General features: G+C 43.0%; 1 protein-coding gene across 1 annotated transcript in view; it reads right to left on the bottom strand.

Moving 5' to 3' along the window:
- LOC128710896 (uncharacterized) overlaps positions 1–15,200 on the bottom strand; it is a 38,754-nt gene extending 23,554 nt beyond the window's left edge. The window contains exon 1 of the mRNA XM_053805754.1: positions 14,779–15,200. Within this exon, the coding sequence (XP_053661729.1) occupies positions 14,779–14,991 (213 nt within the window). The 5' untranslated portion in view covers positions 14,992–15,200. The remainder of the gene's footprint in view (positions 1–14,778) is intronic.
- Between the last annotated feature and the right edge of the window lie 6,093 nt (positions 15,201–21,293).

The following is a 21,293-nucleotide window of genomic DNA, read 5'->3' as shown; positions in this document are numbered from 1 at the left end:
AAGCTTGGATAAATAAACACAACGGCGCGGGTATGTTCGCGTGTTTTCCTAACGCCCGGAGTCGAGTTTCCCTTTTCGTCGAAGGTTCAATCCGGGACTACGGTCCGCAGAGGGCAATGCATTCATTCCTGCCAATAGCCCGCTTGTACACGCTGGGTATGCGTATCCATTCCACAACTTATATCTGTCCCACCGTTTCTGCGAAGGATTTGTTTCCGTGCGGTATCGTTCCGATACGTTTACCCATTTTCTTCGATTTATTTTTTCTCTTGTAACAGTGAAATGTGTCTCTACGGATGGGTCCCAGTGTGGCAATAAACGGGGTTTTTTTTTGAATACTTGCAAGACAAATAACGCTAGCTCTTTTTTCAAACTTTTGCTTTTGTTGAGTAAAGCACATTTTAATGGCCCTCTCCGGAAACGTTTCAAACAATCTTCGAAAACTGACCTCTATAGAAATTCCTGGCGAGGGTGGCAAATACGGTTCCCTTTAAGACTTTCCCTCCATTCGCTAAACGGACGATAAATATTCATCTTTTAAAACAAAATACCCTCACACATACACACCAATCGATTTCCGAATGTGCATGCTGATATTTCGATCGATTTTCCACTCCAAGCTGAGACTTTTCCGAACATAATTCAAATAAATAATATCGTTGCGTCTGGCATGACGATCGTACTCGGGCCCCGATGTTCTCAGCCACAGCAATGGAAGGGAAAAGAAGAAAGGTATGAGATTATCGGCCAGCGCCTATTCAACTTTCCACCGTTGGCATAAACGCCTACCTCTCGAATTCTACCACCACCGCCCACCATATCACTCATCGCCACTGGCTCATGTTGGTGGCCAGGGAAACATAGAGCGGAAAGAATTTTAAGCTAGATTTTGATTATTACTATGCTGCTCGCGCCATTCTTCTGCCTACGGCTGGAGATCGAGAAGTGTATCACGGAACCGGATTTATGCGGATGCAGACCAATAAAAAAGGCGGAAAGCGAAGAAGCAACCACCGACGGGGAACGAACCAGCTCTGCCCAAGTTTAAGAAAAAAATACGAATCACAAGCCTGTGAACTGGCGAACCCGTAAACCTGCGCTTGAGGGACGGAAACCGGTAGCAGGCACCGAGCATCCATTAGACGGCGACGCAACGGAAGGTGAAATTGATTCTTGAAAAACTCGAACGGAAACCGAATTTCATTCCTACCCTGCATCCAGTGTTCTCTATCCAACCCGCACGGGATCGGTAACCGTGCGAGGTGGGAGGGAGTTTGCGATTGCGATCCGCTTATTTTTAGCCTACCACTAAGAAGGTACTCTCGCCCTGTCTCTCTCCGTCTCCTCCGCGGTTCTATGCGAATTTATTACTGCACCGTAACCGTAACGCCCGGCATCGTTTAGCAAGCGTGGGGGGGTGTGATGGGTGATTCCTGGTGGAAGAAGTTGCTAGGGACTGTTTTGAAGGGACACGTTGGAATTCTTAGGAAAGGTTGAACTGCGAACTTGAACTCATCGGCATGGTTAAAACACTTTCCAAATCCGACTGATATTAATGTTCATAAGTAATCCCTTGTGCAAATGTTATAAAATAATAGCATTAAGTTGCTGACTACCATATAATTTCAGAATCTTTTGTTTTGTTTCAGTAATTAAACGAAAGTCACAGTGTAGATAAAAGTCGAGTGAAAACAATCCGTATATTGTCATGCGCTGAGCTACTCTGGAGTACGATTGGTCCTTTGCAGAAGCTTTAGCAGGGTAACAGTGAATTACGGAAAAGACACAGTCTTTATAATAATCACTATACAACGAATACAATGTTATCAAACCTTCCCGCTAACTGTTTTCTTGTCAAAAGCTTGGAGGGCCTATGCTATTAGAAATGAGAAAAATAAAAAAAATAAGAAAGACAAGAGGCTCTGTCTATTAAGTGGAAATCGAGCTATTTCTTTTGAATGTATTTCTCAGAACTAAAAAAATGCTGAAGTTCAAAAGCAAACGGATTCATTTCTGCGCTGACTTTTTTTCCGATTTGAGCGTGATAACATAAATTATTTGAAGTAAATTCTTCACTATAAATTCTACCGGGAAAGTAGTGGAATTTAATGTAATGTGATCAAGTTTGACAGATTTCCAAAACATAAATAAATGATAAGTTTATTTCGTTCTCCTTCTTGGATTAAAAATACTGATCAGTCATCAGATCAGTTAAATTAAAGATTATTATGTGTATTTTTATGTGTAACTAAACAGTCATACCATCAGGAACATTAGATAAGATCCAAAACACGGTGTATTCGATCACACCCCAAAGCCTCACGGTTTGCTAGTTTGTTTTATTGTAGTCATTTCTTAACTGAATCCCATCTGTCTAGAATAATACATATTTCCTGTTATTGGAATGATTCTTAACATATTACAAACAAAATAAATTAACTTTTCAGAATTGTAAATACTTAACTTAAATATTTTTCAAACAATACCATTATCTAAAACTAATCTATTATCTACAGCACCAATTCACTCAAATTCTTTGGCTTAGCGGATGACATTGACATCATCAGACAGACGTCTGCGACAGTGCGCAAAGTGTACACTCGATTGAAGCGTGACAGGATTGGGTTTGATGGTCATTGCGACGAAGACGAAAGCACTTATTTACTGGCTGCTCTGATCGTGGTAGGGCTCCGTCTGGAGAACAAAGCTTCAGTTGACGGTGACGATCTTGAGGCAATAGAGGTTTGCTGCTATCTTGGCACGATCGTAACTCTGGATAACAAGTTTAGCAATGAAATCCGAAGGCGAATTGTGATGGAAAATCGTGTCTAATAGGGTCTCCACAAAACTCCTATGATCAAGAAGATTTCAACAATATACGAAATGCAACATATGTCGTACGCTGATACCTCCGACAGTTCTGTATGGTCGATACTGGCGGAGGACGCTAATGCTCTTGCTTTTTTCGAGCGGCGGGTGCTACGAACTATCTTCGGCGCTATTTGTGAGCAGGGCGTGTGGAGAAGGAGAATGAACCATGAGCTAGCTAAGCTGTTTGGTGGAGCAGACATGACGGTAGCCAAAGCCTTAAGGATAAGATAGCGGGGAACGTGATGAGGATGCCGGACTCATGCCTTATCAGAAAGGTACTAGTCAGCGACTCGTTCGACATGAAGCGTACTAGAGCACAGTGGGCTAGATCAAGTAGAGTTAGCCTGGGCGGAGATTGGATGCTGCCGGAGGTAAAGGAGGATAGGCCTGTACCGAGTTTCCTGGAAACAGATTGATGGCCTGGCCATGCTAGCACCACGTACGCTACTGTAAATGGGCCATGAAGAAGAAGAAGTACTAGTAGAAGAAGAATACAAATTTCACATCTAATTGTAATAGGTGATTTTTTTATTGTCACAGAGATGCCAGTGAAATAATGAGCTGTTGTTTTTTTTTTATTTTTGCATAAATTTTGAGCTGAGCAGTTGTATTTGCTGCCAATTGGCTGCCTATGTGGCTTGAAGAGTTCTGCTGGTAGAGCAGTTGGGCAATTAAATAACATCATTAAGAACATACTTAATTGTTTAAATTTTTTTTTTTCAAAATAAGAAGAAGGTTCAAGAAAACCTCAAAAAAGCCAGCAGTAGTAGTTGTTGACATAGTAGTATTATGGCAGAGAGGCGATTTTCGTAGTGTATAGTAGTGTATCAAATTCAAATTGATGAAAACCACTCCTTGAACCACATCCGAAAACATGTATTTATCAATATGTGTTGATTCGTTCGTTACTAACTCAAATAAATTACTTTAGCGTACAAAAAAAATCTGTATGCAATGTGTCTTGACCAAGCCATATCTCCTGTCGGAAAAGGAACGTTGAGCAATAAGATCTTCTCTGTGTTGAGCAAGAACTCCAAACGGACGAGCGTAATAAAACGTACTCAACCGAAGAGCCAATGAAATCCCAATCCGAGCGAGGGCGTCACTTGACCGATGCAATTAAAAAGTAATATATTGTGCCGTTATGTGTGTTTCACAGTGCACTACGAAAGAAATCCTTCGTTTGTCTTATCGGTTTAGAGAAACGGGGTTAGCTAACGACGACAGCAGCTCCGTCTCAGACTGAGGCTCAAGCCCGATCGATCCGGCGTCTTCCGATGCTGCCTCGGGCATGCAGCAATCGAAAGCGCAATAAATTTACTCGCACAATAAAATCGAAGGTCAATTACTGCAGTGCACCCGGTGCGGCTTCGAAAAGGCACGGTCCTCACTAATACGCTGACGAGTGGTGTGTCCTAGTTTTCTCGCGCAACTGTATACCTTCCGGGGTAGATTACGGTGGTGACAGGATATATGAGTTAGCGGTAGCTGCCAGTGAACGATTGGAGACACATCCACATGCAACGAAAGCACGGTTGCGTTAGATGTGTGGAACGTGGGAGCGCAATCCATCAAGACTCTTTAAGTTGGAATGACTACATCCATCGGAGTTAACACGAAGCAGGAGGAAAAAAACTTATATAATTCTTTCTTTTGACGATAGAAAGCTCTTCTATGAATCTTTTAGTGCATTTTAACAAATGTGATTCATATTTGATTTGTTTTAACTTAATTCATTTTAACTGAGTTTGTTCTAAAAGAGCATAATCGAAGCGACAACGTAGTGAAATCAGTTGGGCGCAACATGAATGTTCTTCACCGCGCTGTGATTCAATGGTGTTTTTTTATTATTTCTCTGCGAAAAAAAAGCAAATATGAATAATCAAGGGGAATCAGTTGGTCCTTTGGAGCAAGGATATGAGCATAGTCATTTTAACTTCTGTAAGACAAGAACGCTCAAAACACACGGTCTCATTCAACGATCGCTCCACGGAAGAAGGCACTGGCAGGCGTATTACTTTTTCGCCTTCCCACAAAACCTCAGCAAAAATGGCTCCCTTCATCTCCATGGGAAGCGAAGATATTAGCAGCGGTCGGTATGGATATCCATTTCAACCGTGTGTCGCTCCACAGTGTACGGTTGCCGTTGGTGCCCTGCAACGGTAGCTTGGCACAATCGGCGGTGATTCCATGGGCGAGGAAGCAAAGAGAATAAAAAGAGCCAGGGTTAGGAGCAACATATAGGTTTATTTTCGAAATTTGATACTATCAACAACATGCGTGCGGTTCTGCGATGGCCGAGGACTATAAATATTCATGCCGAATGTTTTTGGTTGCATTACCAACCACCGAGATGGGCTACTTGGTCGGAATCGACATCGGAAACGGCATACATTGCAAACATCTGATACGCCTGCATAACTAGTGGGGATGGGAGTAAAGATGCGACCAGTACATTCCACGTCGGCATTTGATGTCAAACTTAACCAGCATGATTGACAAAGGCAATCCAGTTTATTTTCATAAGCTTGCGCCGATTGCCACTGAGCATTTGGTGCTTTTATTGCTATTTTGTACGGTTGTACTTTAGCCGGAAAATAGTTATTGATGCTTGGATAGCAAAATAAAATAATAATTGTAGCGATTTCAACAGGAGCATCAAGGTCATGTATAAACAGGGACATTACGAGAACTCTGCTGATAAAGAGTAGTTGCATACTTTTGGAACATTTTGAACAGATAAAACATGTTTAAATGTGGTTTAATGATTTAGTAATAGCTATAATGAAATGTTAAGCATACGAAATCACTTTTAAGGTTCCAATCGTTTTGATTATGTGATTAACAAAACAAAACAAAAAAGATAGTATGAAAAACTTTAAGAAGCCATGTTTCTATAAAAGGTGTCACATTAAAAGTTTAGGTACTTCTGCGGCACAAGGTTTGTTAATCTTATCACAAATGGGCAAATAACTTTGACTGAGATATAAATAAAATATAAACCACTTAAGATATATACATCTTCATGGTGTATCCATCCGTTTAGTATTTATTATAACATACATTATTTTATTCATTGAATATTTTTGATAAATTTTATATAGAAATACCTATTTTGTGTTCTTCACACTTCCCAATCATCAATATAAAAAAATAATTAGAACGTTTCTACTCGAACCATTCTGCTGTCCTCAGTGGCTGGCCTTACTGGTGGCTTAGTATGTCCCATTTTATCTAAATTTAATGCTGTTACACCCAAATATAACAAAAGTCCATTTCTAATGTACGATTCCCAGCTCTGTGCGATGAATTCTTCATCATTTGAGACAGTTTGAATGAGGGAAAAAATGTGGTTCTTTTAATATGAAAAAGTAAAATCGAATCCTCATGCATTTCTTTGGCCCTTAGCCGTATCCTTATTTAGCTTCTGATTAAAATATGAATTATTTAGCCCACGCGCTTGCCCGTGGCACGTAAAAAGGTGACAATATTGTTAATAAAAAATGGGAACCCATGGCCCACCGGCGTCCATTTACGGTGTGGAGCCTTACAGCATATCTGTACCGACAGACTGCCTCAAGTCCGAAGGACGTATGGGAAGCACCAGCAGTGCCATCAATGAGCGTCTAAATTTAGACCGCGGTCGATATTTATACCAAATTATTCTGCACACTTGTAACACTCACAAACACAAACGCACCGACACACACACGTCCAAACAAGGACGCACCTATTTTTTGCACACATACACTTTAAAGTGATATTCATCTAATTAGCTGTCAGACGGAGAGTGAAATTTCCATGTTTTTCCAACGGCCAGACGCGCTGTGTGGGACCGCCGAACAGCGACCCAGTTGGTGTGTTATTTTTTCACTGTTTTGGCACGTTTCGACCCGGCGGGAGGGCTGGGATCGAAATGATTTGCGAACGAAGCAGCCAAAGCCAAACGCGGTGCCAAAAGCTAGCCAGATCCCAATCTACCATCAGGTTGACCTGCACCCTGATGCCGTGCCCGTAACGTGGGTTGAGCATGATCGCGTAATAGCAACCCGAATCTTCTGGTCATCATTTTCGACATCATTTTCTCGCCTCACGATTCTTCCAGCTGTTCTGCTACAGCTCGCCGTAGCAGAATAGAACGGTCTTATTTGTGGTCTTTCAGAAGGATGGAAACTCATCAGTCTTGCAGGAAAATCCACACAGCTAGGCACAGTTTCGTCTGCTTAATCGAACAATGCCATCAAGCGAATCCAAATCGTTAAAAAAAAACAACCACCTCAGCAAACCCACAATGACGAGGAAAGCCAAAAAAAACGACATCAAGGTTTTGCGATTAAGAACCGGAAATGGGACTAAAATATAAAACTAAACGAATCAACAAAGAATAAGGAGGTTAAGGAGCGGAAGAGAGAGAGAGAGCGAGAGCGAGAGACATTGAGCGAGATGAGGAAAGTCTATTAGAATGAGACATACAGATACAGGAGTAAAAAAAACCCACCATCACCTAATGGTTCACATTAGGCGAGGTGGAAATCGAACGAATCGAAATATCGACAGGACGAACGCCGAAAATCAATCATCGGATCGGTTTGAAAGGTTGCTACATTAACGAGCGAATCGTAGGAAAACAGCGATGCGAAGACAGAAAAGAAACTATCCCCCTGTACCAAATGGAGAATTGAAAAAAATACGGTACCAACCATACGGACGTTTAGATTTAGCCAACAGACAGCGAGGAATTTGTGGATTGCAGGCTCCATTTGCTCGGTCCCGCCTGACGGGTATCACAATCGCTGCGGTTCTGCTACGAGACATCCGAAATTTCCCATCCTTCCAGGTCACCGAATAAACGAAATGGGTGATACATAGCCACAGCCCCGGTGAGCAATATGAGGCGAGAGAAACGGAGGCCTCCTTTCTTACACTCGCCTCAAATGGAATCGAAATCAATTAATAAAAGTCAGAAACAGGGACAGTCACGTCTACGGGGGAAAGGATGAAGCCCAGGACCAATGCTGTCAGTAGGTTAGGTAACAGTCGGGGAGTTTTGTAAGAAGATGGGAGCGAAGCGGTTGGATAGGTCGAAGGATCACCCGATCCAGGAGATGCTGTCCGATGCACGCGACCGCACGCAACACATTCCTCAACTTTCGTGTGAGGCTCATATTTTTACGGTTCAATTTCTCGTTGAGTTGGCGCACAGGAAGGTAAAAGACAAAAGTCTTGCAAACCCGGTAAACATAGGGACCAAGTGCGTTCGAGTGCCCTAGGAAAGTACAACGGAGTGTAGGCGAACTGATGGGTTTCGTAACATCCGAGTGAGGTCGGTACCTCGGTACACATCAAAATCGAGTGGTTCGTCGCCTTCATGCCGGCTACTAGTCGTACACTAACGCCCATCGACGAACCAACCCTAAGCAGGGCTCTTATACGTGAGCAGTACATCATAAGCATTATTTTAGGGACGTAATCGTTTCTCTGAACTGTTGGTTAGCCATCTCAAACGGGGGATGTTCGGTGTGATGCGGGGTTAGAGATTTGAAAATGTCGTGTTATTCATTGAAAAAGTTATTCTGTGTTGTGCATAAAATATAACATTAACCAACTATTTCGAATGTTGCGGTACTAATTTTGCATCCGCGCATCAACCAAAAGCAGATTATCAAATTTCATCTGGTTTGGAACGAAACATGGCTGATTTTTTAAAAGTACTTAAATTAATGTTGGATTTATTAAATGAAAGGTAGTCATTCAACTAATTACGGTTTAATATGACGCGAATCAATTTTATAGTCGATTAAAATAGAAAATCGGGCGATGCTGATGGTGTATTTGGCAGCTCTGCCGATCTCATACGACATAACCGGTACAAAATGCCATCAGGACCGTTCCCCCGTAGCAAGGACTTGACAATTCCGTTACGTGGCAAACATAAGTCATAACATAATAATAATATGTAGAGTCCAAGCGTCATTAAGAGCTCCATCGGTTCCGATTGGTACGTATTTGTATTCTGATCGCTAGGACAAACTCTTCCGAAATCGCGTGATATTACGTCTAACGTTCATAAATGGTCGAATTGTTTCGAAAACACCAAATTTCAATATGCCTACAATATGCTGAGAGGTTCGTTGCGAAAGGAACATCTGTAAAATGCCATTAATTAGACTCACCATTCTCCGGTGGATTGATTATGTTGTTAGAACGAAACAACTAAAAAAGTTTTGATAAATTTTAGGCTATGATTGAAAGAGACAACAAAACTGATTGTCACATAACGGCCATAATTTTGTCTCAAAATCAACCGTGAACGGATTCAGGAATAGGTAAATTCTGCTAAGTATGTTGGAACTTGTTGAATAAGTAAAACGGTAAGTTTTGTATTGAAAGTATAAACTCATGGTGATGGAAACGTTTAAGTCCCCAAAAAATATATCAAATTGCTCCAACAACATATTATAACAATCAGACTAAATAGACGGTAAAAAAGACAAGCTTCTGCCGACAATCGTTATACTTTCATAAGCGGTTTGATTATGGTTTTTTTTTCACTGAAACCATTCGATATTTCTCTTATTGTTTCTTTGTTTATTGTTTTCTTTTAGGGCTGAAAAACTGTGACACTATATTATACAGCGAACTGAATAAATGATCCTTTCTACACGTGAAAGCTACACCATTGTTTATTATTACTTAGTTTTTCATTACATTGCACAACTGGCACATCTTTTATCCCGTTGCTTTGTTATCATAACGCTCCATTCATTATGGTCGTCACAATTGTCTAAACGGGACATCAGAAGCAGAATTATTTGTTGCTGACCCGTCAGAAGAAAAAAAAAACGGAAACCAATTTTAAAAACGTTAGTCCAACCCTGACATCCCCATGCACCGCAACTGTGTTCTAAGTAACTTCCCAGTCCCAGTGATCGATTAGATCATCGCCAGAAAACAGGAAACCGCTTCTCATTTCGGTTCCCGTCTGCTATAGCACCATTCCATTGAGCCCAGAAAGAGGGGAGGAGTGAGAAAAATGGCAGCAAATTAAAATCAATACCGCTGCCTGCCGATGGCGATTAATAAAGCCTTCCCGGTTCGTAGCGAATGCGGAACGTGATAACAACCCTCTGGTTGATCCGCCGCCCTCGTGACTAAATGCTGGTGTGACATATTGTTTATCCAGTGCAAAAAAGGAATAACAAAGGAATAATAACAAAGAAAACAACAAGTACAAAAGAGTAAAGATTATGGGAACACGGTTCCGTCCGGCAGGGATATTGGGTGAAGGAAAAACTTTTGTCTCACAAAAAAATTGGATTTCACACACAGAACCTCGCGGTTTGCTTCATTTCATCGAATCCGGACCCTTGCTCGATGCTTGGCCCATGATAAGGATGCGAATAGTTGTGAATGAGCAGGATCAAGACGGATGCCTCCCGAATTCGCATTGGTATAAGTGTGTCAAGGCAGTCAAGGCACAAACACGGTTAAACGCTGGTGTTCGTGATAGCATCGCCGTCGCCTACGAAGCCCTCAGCTGAGATCAATCCCCAGCTGGTGTGTTAGTGAGCCTGCTAGTAGCGAGCTGGGTTTTATTACCAGCAAAAAGATACAGAGCGATGGCGAGTCAGCGTGAGAAAAAGAGCGGAACGCAGCGTACCGAAGAGATCATGCAAGAATGCGAGAAAAAGCCATTTCAGTTACAGGAAAACTATCCCGTTCTCTTACACAAACACCAGAACACCCGCCGTTGGAATGCGTTCGCCTTTTCGCGTGGTACTCTCACCGCTCGCTGCTCGCCGTGTTCTGTAACAAAAGAGCGCGAGCTGAAGCAACATAGCGAACAAATTTTCCTTCGCATCCTCGTCGGAAAAAAGACGAGCGTGAAAATTTCCCCAACAGCGTGATATCGCGGAAAGCCTCTTCTTAACACCCGTGAACGGAAGCGCCGTGAGCGCCAGGACGTAGAGGCTGCACTGCTTCGGTGGAAGCACCGATGGACCCGGAGGGAATCGGGGATTGGTAGGGCCCTCGTAGCTATATGTTAATGATATGAAAGTGGTAGCCCCATTTTCGTTCCATCCTTCTGGGAAAAGCGAAGAATATTGAATAACACCGAGTAATAGCACGGTGGGGTAAGGAGCGTAGCAAGCGGGTGGTATATGTATGGGTGTGGGAAAAAAGCAGAAGAATGAAAACAAGAATGGACACCAAACAGGAAAAAGAATCAATTCTCCTCTGACCGAGTTCAAATCAAACAGATATACTTCCGCTGGCGATCCCGAACAGCGGACGAATGTTGAGAATTTTAGTCCAAGAATGGAACAGCCAGGGTAGAACGAGGTGTATCTGTGGGTTTTTCTTGCCCCTATTCTTCAAGGATTTTGCTTCGTTCGTTCTTCTTCTACATTCTTGATGATTCCTCAGATCTGTCACTTTCTCACGTCCCGATTTCATCAAACACGAAGAAGAAAACCCCCTCAATCCTCAATCCTAGTGCGTGTCGATTTTTTATCACCCCAATTCTTGCGGTAGCACTAAACACCCTGGTAAAGGGTCGGGAATGAATTGAGCAATAAAATGATCCTATGCTAATGTCCTCTCTCCCGATGAATGATGGGCTTTCAACTTAGGGAAAAACCAGAAAAATCAGTTGAGGAGGAATGGGGCGGAATTTTTGGCTGGTGGAGTTTTTGCCGTTGTTGAAAGGCGATGGTGTCGGTTTTGTTTCGTTTTTTTTTTTTTGTTGTCCAGCATACACTCCGTGTCGATACACTTTACCATAGCAACCTCCGCTTGCTTGCATGGGGAAAGCTCTTGTGATGGAATACATTTTTTTATTGTTGTGTGCGCCTTTTCCTTCGCCAGTTCGATCGCCTCGTCTCATCGTCCCGCGCTCCATTTAAGCTAAAGGAATGCAGCAAACAACCAGCGGGCTAGGGCTCCTCAATGGCTCATACCGGTCTGTGCGGGTAGAAGAGCCTACCAATATCTGTACCGCTTATCTCACGTAACGGTGATCATGCGGTGGTCGGTGCTTGATGAAGATGGCATCAATCCATCTCCCGGGTACCCGGGCCCTTTCAAATACTTCACCACCTTACGGCCACACACAGCAAACCCAACACTACCGCACGGGGCTGGTATAACCAGCATCCCGCTGTATGTGTAGCACGCGTTCTCGTGCAATCTGTTACGGTTTACTTACGGCGTTTTTATCACGTTTGTATGCCGCCCGCCCCCCCCTTACCGAAACTCGTACCCCAGCGCGGCGTGGCTTAGTAAATGACAATCTTTCTGGTCGATTCTTTGCGAATGGGCTCGGAATTTGGGCGAACTCGTACCAGTGTGTGCGGTGGCGTGCCGATCTCAGCATGAAGTATTGCTACTTATGCTTTCCTCGCCGTTCCTTGCCGAGTGTGTTCTGTAGTTGAAGCATACATATAAACAGCGTTTTTTTTTGTTCCTTGATGCTGCTGTAGTTCATTGGACTGTTGTTTGCTTCCTTCGCTAAATGCTTGGCTTTATCTCGGCTTTTCTATCACATACATTGACGTGTGATGTGGCCGAGCACCGAGATAGCAGAGTTGACGTTGATAAATTTATAGAAAGCTTCCTTCGCTCTACCGGAGCCTGTATAAGCTTCGGACGCAACAATATCAATAGACGGTCAATATTGATTTGAGGCCGCTGGTATGTTAGTTACGTGCCATATAAACAGAATAATTTATTCTTGTTGAGGTAACATTCCTGACAGGTCGGTGTTGGGTTTTTTGATTTTCTGGTGGAGCATCATTGGGAACATTATTTAATCATAATAAATTATTATTTTGTTAATTTTGGTTTAGAAAAAAAAGTTAATATTTCAGTAAATATTAAAGCATTCCGATTAAAACATCTTCCTTATGGCTATACAACCTTGGAATGCAACAATGTAAGTTTTCTGGATATTTTGACTTTTCGTGGCTAACATATACTATGGTGAGAACAGTTAATCCTAAGGAAATGCTTTTCAAATAGGTCTTGGATCCCATTTTGACGTTTCCCCTTCGTGTTTGACACTTCTAACACAACACTATCAATGGTTCCCTTCAAAATTTTTACATAAAACTAAGATATCAAAGTTCTAGTATTGTTTCAGTATTTTTTAGTATGCGTTTTTACGTTTCCAGCCTTATCCGCTTACAGCTCGCCATGCAAATGGCAATCCTAGTTAAGCCTAGGAAAAAAGGATTATACTGTTTTCCTAACGAAAGCTCCGGTCAGCTGCTCGATAAATGTCAGAACAAACCATTCCGGTAGCTGTTCTTAATTAGGTTAGGTCATGTTTCCTGTATGCTAAAAATGGAAACTAGCATTTTTAATGAATACTATTAAAAAGGATTACTTTAATAACCAGATTTTTGTAATGTTTCACATGAATTGTTGTACAGTTTACAATTTATAGTTAAATATGTAAACTTTAATTAAGTTTTCACAAATTGTAGTGCCGCAAAATGATTTCTTTTGTCATTCTTCAAATCAAAGTGCTGTGACTTTTACGAATCTTTCGATTGTGTTAAATCCTGGTACCTGTATTATTTGACGGATACAGGCTAAAAGATTAAGATCTAACTTATAATATGATGGCAGCTGTCCCATTTAAAGCTTCTACACCTAGAGGTATCGTATCTCACATACAACACGCGCTTTATTCTTTGTCATTCCCTCATAACACAGCGCTTCCAATTTGACGAGTGAATAATCTATCGAACTTAAAAGTAGAATTATCCACTATATAGTGCAATTTTGAATTGTGAAATGATTTCTTACAATTTTCAATTAGAATTTCGTTACTATTTTAATATATTCATGCACATTGAATTGAAAATCGCATGCGATTGATAGCTCCATCCTAAAAAGTGATCTCTATGTTGTTGAAGTCTATTAGCATAAATTGGATATAAAAATGTGAGAACCAGACTACCAACAGCGAAGAATTGAGATTTCGGAGACTTGACTGGATGGTTTAAATTTGAAGTTCATTTGCACTACCACTACAAGGATGTGTTTGATACCAATACCACCAACAGTCTCACTACCACTAGCGTTATTTTCATTACTACCAAAACTACTACTACCCCAACAAGCAAACATTGCAGCACGCTCGAACGAGCAGTCAATGGTGTTTTTATCTCTCTTTTCTTCCTCGAATCCAATTTTAGGTTTCATCGTGTGTCCAAAAACGGTATAAAAAAGACACCGACATCTGCCTACCACGAAAAGTCCCAGCCGGATCTGTTGGCGAGCTGAGAGTGGACGAGGTTTCGTGTCCTGGAGAGTAATTGATCTCAGGCATCTCGTGAGAAACAAACATGAGCAACGGGTTTTTTTTGTAGGACTCGCCAGGAGCATTATCGCACTACCCCTAGATGAAGTTTAAGGCGGACTCTCCGCTCTTGGGTCTTATGCTCTTCGGTGACACACGCTATACTCCGGTGTCATCTCCAACGAGTCCTTCGCGACAGCATTGGCGAGAGCGTTGTGGGACGGCAGAATTTTATTATTATATAATTGATGAATGGGACGTGTATCCCGGTGCTATTGCTCCAGAAATGGTTTTCATGTTGGTGGAGCCACTTTTTTCTTCCTCTTTTCTGTTGGCTACGATCATCAACAGACAGGAGTTCCGAGAACAAGAACAAAAAAAAGACATTTCTACTAGTGGAGGAAACTAAGGAGTGAATTGTGCCTGGTAGGCCAAAAAAGGGGTTATTCAGACACAAACGAATTTGTAGATATTTCACGACGTACGGCTGTTTATCCTGAATTGTTGCGATAAAGGATTACTACGATACAATTCGAAAGAAGAATTGAGTCTTGAACTTGAGAACGGATAACTCAAAGAGTTTGACGGCATTTACTAACCTGGAGATCCGGTGCCGAGTTGGGCTGCTCCAGATCGCACGCCGAAAGCCACGGATTGATCCGCGTTAGTGCGCCGCCTTCTCCCGTATTGTCTTCTCCAACTTTGCCCAACTTGCCACTATGACTGGCACTGCTGCTCTGTTGACCGGTGCCTCGCCGAGCCCCCGAAATAAACGCAAGCGCCATCACGACCAGCCCGGGTCCTGGCCGCATATTGACCTCGGGTTCGGCGGCGCTAGCATGGTGCAGGCCCGCTTGAGACGCGCTTGCGGCTCGCAACGACCTCGGGGCTCGGGCTCATGGCCCCACCATCATCGTCCGCCGTGCGCCGAACGTCCGCTCTCTGCCGTCCCGCTGCCTCGCGATCCCCCGCGTCCACCCGTCACTACCAACGATGCCACGGCCGGAGGCGGCTCGAACGAAAAAAAAAAATACCACGGGCACTTCCTGCGGCACCTTCCTCTTCTCTGCTTCTAATGCCTTTTTTCTTCTGCTTCTTCTGCTCTTTCCTCTTTCTCCTCTTTCTCTTCTTCTTGTGATGCCGCTTTCCTGCTCTAATGCCCGTTACGGTCACGCGCGCACGCACGCACCACCGGAACCGGGCTCACGGGCCCACACTGACAGCCACCACGAGCGACAAACGCCAAACTAGCACTGCTCCTGCTGCACGACCGCACTGACACTGACAACGACTCGAGCTGCCGCCGCTGCTGCTGCTGGTGCTGTAACAACACTTCCACCATTGGCACTGGGGTACACACGACACGGAGAACATTAGCGACCTGATACGTTTCGCACCATCATCCTCAACGCGATGCCCAACGGAGCCCATCGGCAGCTTCTGCCATACAAATCACCAGGGCAAGCCATAGACACACATATACACAATCTTCAACACTACCGGGTGCGGAAATGGTCTACCCGTTGCCATCCTGCACGCAGTAACACAGTTAGCGACCGATCAGCCATTCGGGAACGGCTCACGGCGTGAGTGGCTGAGCAAGATCCGGTCACGGTAGATCACGGTCCGCCCTCGCTGTCACACACCCACCCACCTCACCCACACACAGACACACAGCACAATCACACACACACACACTCACACGCGTCCTATTCTGCCTCCTCCCTCCGGTTTGTTTCCCCGGTCCACACACAACCACCGAGTGCCGAGAGCTACACCGAAACACGACGCCAATGCACGCGTCCCTTCCGGAGCTGTGCGGTGCGTTACACCTGCGTTTGTGTACCACCTGATCCTGGCCCTGAATCGGTGCTGGTTGGCCACGAACCCCGACAGCACACACGCGACACACACCGCACCTGGTCCGCAACCTGGTTCCGGAAGCACGATCAGCACGCGCACACAACAACACCACCCGTTCGTGCGTTGCGTCTGTTGCGACGTGTGTTTGTGTGTGGTTTTGGATGCGTTTGCTTCCTATTCCCGAAACCGCATCAAACCAGTGCTGTGCGCAGCCTGCTGATGGTGCTGCTACTGCTGATGTTGCTGCTGGTGCTACTGCTGCTGCTGCCGCTGGCCACTAGCGCTCGGTTGCTGCGAGATGGCGCGACGAGCAAAGGGTTTGCGTGCGCAATCAATCGATAACATCACTCATGCGTACTGCGAGGTCACACGGAGCAACATACGGAGCAAACACACAACAAGGCAACCCATCTGAATGCGACCACTTTTCGCTCTTCGTGCGCGAGAGACATTTTCACGCACTCTTCCTCGCCTTAATCACACGCTCGGCCTGCTCTCCCAATGCTTCCTTTATAATGGGCCAGTTTTTTTCCGGGGGGTTTTTGGAGCCTCCCGAACATGCTGATCGTTCTCTTCACTCAGTGTTTTTCTTTTTATTTGTGTGCCACCGATGGGAAAAACTGGTGCTTTCGACTCTCTGTATTTCTATTTTCTTTTCGATTGGTTTACATCGTGTGCTCTAGGTGCTTCTCTCACAATCGTGCTGCCTGTGTGTGATAAGGTGTACCAACTATCAATGGTCGGTTCCCGTATCCGGTCATCCGTCATGGGACCTTCCCTTACTTGGATTGGGAATGTTTGCCCAAAATGCCCTCCAGATACAACACATATGGTCATACCAATATCATTGCGGTTTATATCCCATCTTCATCTAGTTCCGAATTCCGAACGAGATGAGAGCATGCACTGTAGCCTAACATTGAATTAAGGGCAATGGGACACGCACAACCGCCACCATCCTACCACCATTACCCCTCGGATTGGTAGCGCTCGGATGTGATGCGTCCGTACCGTCCTGTGGGTGTACAGCGTGCTACGCACGAGTGCACGCAATAATTGTTCTCGATTTGCGTGTGTTTCTTTTCCGAGGAAGATGTCTGTCCCATCCGCAAGAGTAATTTATTCCAAACTTCACTTCCACCTCCTGCACTATGCACGAAGTGCGCGGAATTTCATGTAAGATATTCAAATGATGTTTCATTCATTTAATGTGAACTACTTCAAGTGAGTTGAACTAAAACTGGTATAATAAAAGTAGTCCTCAGGAGTCTCAGGAAGAGCAATTTCATCTCCTTCAAACACATCACGGTACACCCAAATGTCACTTGGCCAGTGTTGCCTGTGCTCGTGTATGTGTTCCGATGTGTGTCAGTGGGTGGGTTTGCTATCGGACAGTAGGTGTACGCCAGGAGCGAGCTTTCGCGAGTGTTGGTTGGGTCGTAGAGCCGCTGGTATTGGTTGTGTCCTGGATGTGTCCTAGCTGCGCTAGTGGTCGTACTAAACGATGGTGCTACTTCGGTAATGATGATGATGATGATGATGGTATTAGATGATAAAGAGCGTAGGGATAAGTATGATAATGATCATAATGATGATAACAGCGACAATACCGAGCATTCCAGCACGCAGCGATTATTAGTTTGCAGGTCGTAAAATGTCTGCCGGAACTTCAGTGCACGCACGTTACACACAGGAAGGTCTCCATTTTGCTTGGAAAATAGTTTTCGTTTTTTTCCATTCATTCATTTCTCACATAACTACACATACACTCGAACTATGGAGCACACACACACACACGTACGTGGTTCACTTCCGTCCCCTGGTAATTGTCCCAGGACGAACGATCCGGTGCAGATGATCCGGTTGGGACGATTCCTCTGATACCCGTCTGCCTTGAGGGTTCTTTAGGCTTTCGGAATCCGCAGATACTGCAGCACTGAAGTTTCGGACAGATCGATTCACCTTCACCGTGTTCGTGCTCCCGCTAGCACACACAAAAAGAAGCTTCTATGGCCGTTCTGCCCGTCACACTACAGTGGTGCTGCTAGGGTCACACGTACAAGAGGTACCACCACATGCACACTCACACTTTCGCTAGCGGACGGGGCGCAGCCACGGGCAGTCTCGCCGAAAGGAAAAACGAACAGAAAAAGGATTCACACGGAGGACACAAAACGCGAGGAAAACGCGCACTGCTGCTACCTGCTGACCTCGACGCTCACTCAAACTGGCCAAACAGGCCAAACTGATTTCTCGGGTGACTTTTCCAATTTCACTCTGCTGGCTGCTGACTGCTGGTTGCTGCTGGTTGCTGCCACTGCTGCTGCTCCGCGGAAAAACCTTCACTGTGCTCTCTCCTCTCCCTGGTGGGAGCGCGCATGTGTGAGTGCTCGTACCCAGACCCAAGCTCACCCAATCTCTTCGTTCTCTCGCTCGTGGCATACGGTTAGCCAGTCGGTGGCCCAACTATGGGGGAATTTTCAATTTTCACGTTGTGCTGTAGAGGGTTTAGTGCTGGGCAATTGGCATTGCTCCTGCCGCAGGACCTCGGCTCACTCTCTTGCACTCTCACTTAAACGATGAAGTAACGATACTCACGCACAGATGCTTTTCAATTCTGTCAGATGGTTGTCAGTTTTAGTCAGCAATACAGCGGCTTTTAAATAAATGTCCAAAATTCTAAAACAACCCGTTTCTTAAAATATGATTGAAACAGCAATTTAAGATTGGTTAAACATTAACACGATGGAAATAGTAATAATAAATAGGAAGTGGTGTCTAAAAAATGTTCATTCTGAATTTTTGAACAAGATATTTGCACTTCTTAGACATTTGAATATAAGAACTATGCACTTCAACAGTGATTTTCGTGACCGTGATAAGTTTTAAACATTTTTAAATTAGTATAAAAATGTTGTAGTTTTGTTTCATTGCAAAGAATTTACTTTATTTTTTTTAAACAAAAACTTTTGTTTCTTAGGATCACAAATTTTCTCAAAAAACTACAATAGTCAAAATAATGTCAAATACTTTTAAAAAAATTATCAAAAAACAATACCATACTATTTTTTTCCTTTTTGCGTATTAAACAAGTGTTAATGCTCCAAGAATTATTTTACTCAAACCCCTTAATGCATTTTTAGCAATGTAATTGGCTCATTACACGCTTGTTTGCCTTTCGCGCAAAGTCACGATCACTTTTCGTTTAACGGGAAGTTCATGCTCTTCCACACTAGGTCATGGTCCAGGTCGAGTTGGCTGATCTTCACCACTCGTACGATCCTCACCAATGTTATGTCGTAACGAAGTTAATGACTATAGTGTGCTCATTAAACACCTTCTAGCAACAAGCTTCACAGCTCACCACCTGAAACACTTGACGCTTCATTGCAATATACAAATCGCACATTTACACAGATTCGCCAGCGATTAAGCCGTTTATAATGTTCACTTACTTCCACGGCAAGAGAAGCAATAACGAGCTGTTGATGTTGTACACAAAGTATAAAAATCCCACGGTGAATGTTTAGATTATTTGCGCCCCTTTTGTCTGCCGGATTTGATGCTGCTGGCTTCGATTGCTCTGATTCAGAAAAATAACTAGATTTCTCTGCCCACCTGCTGATCTGGCACTTTACGAAATGGGTTGCAAAAAAATGCTAGCGATTAACTTGCAACGTTTATCTTTTTAATTTCAATTCTTTCAAGCACTCCTTCTACGTCCCAAAAAAAATACAGCTCTACATACGATGCACTGTGTCGAGTGGCGGTGTGTTAGCAACTGCCACCCGGTGTATTCCGGAACCGATCGCGATGCCATTGATCTGTCCGGAGAATGAGCGTGAAAATCATTAAATGACGGTTGGAAGGAAAATTGGATTGGGAAATGAGAAGGAAATTTTGAGTCTCACACGTACGCGCTTTCACTCTCATAAAAGCGTCCGGCGTGCTTTGACCACCTGCACGCAATAGGGTATAAATTGAGTGCAAGTTTTGTATGCAATATTGGAAGGATGGTTGTCGCCATGATTGCAAAGATTTTTTTTTTTGTGGTGATCAGCATCGCGTGCATTGCACAAAAAAGCACGCGATCAGTTCTTAAGAAAAATAAGGTTTTCTCGAATTAATAAATGGGACAATGAGCAACGTCAAGTCTTGTCAACAGCCATGTCAAAATAACAGAGCATTAATACATGGAATTAAATATTATCATATGTAAAAAATAAAATATGAATAATGGCAGCTGTAGCGTATTTAATTTGTTTGCTATAGTATATTACCCTGAGGAATCCATCAATTAAAAAAACGAATGCATCAATAACAGTAAGTGGATGAGCCAATTATTAAATCACATCATCACGATTTTAGCACAAAACAGCAAGGCTATAATTGGTGACGCATTATTTCAAAACTAAAACAAAAAGTTGCTGGACAAATCCACCGCTTTTGTCTACACAAGACATACGTATTAAACTAATGGATGGATGGTTTCAGTCTAGTAATTGTCCATGATAAATAAGTAAAAACTAATTTGAAAATACATTTATCAGCACAAAAGTGTCACAAATACATTTTTTTTAACATTCTTTTGAATTATTATCATTCATCTCTCGGTTCTCAATTTTTACTTTATTGAACAACATCTTACATCCTTCTTATGTATGTGGAGTAATGACAATGTTGTATATTTGTGTCCTTGAAATATGATGATGTGGTTAACACTATGAAAAATACGCTAATTTTCAATCCTATCCACGTTGGTAAAATGTTTTGTGCTTTGTGCTACGTTGTGATCATCGTGCCATTTTTTAAACCGCGATCACCATCTTTACAACGGTTTCAGCTCACGTTTACATTTTTTGTTTTTAAGAGTAACTCACTGCATGACAACGGTTGCTCACCAGCTCACGAATATCATTAGTTGTCCCTTTTCCACCGTTAAGCTGACCGTACACGAAGCATACGAATCATACAAAAGGTGGTCATAATTAGATCGAAATGTCTTTTTGGATAATGTAATAATTTCAAACACCAATTCGTAATGTAATTTAACGAGTTTAATAAAATTTTAACAAGTTTAAAATAAAAGGAAGTAGATTACTAATAAATTTGAAATGAGAAATCAAAATATGAAAAAAAAGATGAATTGACACCAGTTCTATGCTTTTTTGTATGATTCGATTAGAATTGTACATCATTTTAAAATAGTTCAACCGAATTTCGGTTCAAATTATTATATTACCAATGGCTA

This window comes from Anopheles marshallii, chromosome 3, assembly GCF_943734725.1.
Source record: "Anopheles marshallii chromosome 3, idAnoMarsDA_429_01, whole genome shotgun sequence".
NCBI lineage: Eukaryota > Metazoa > Arthropoda > Insecta > Diptera > Culicidae > Anopheles > Anopheles marshallii.
The sequence above is the reverse complement of the archived record's forward strand: the minus strand, read 5'-3'. Positions and strand labels throughout refer to the sequence as shown.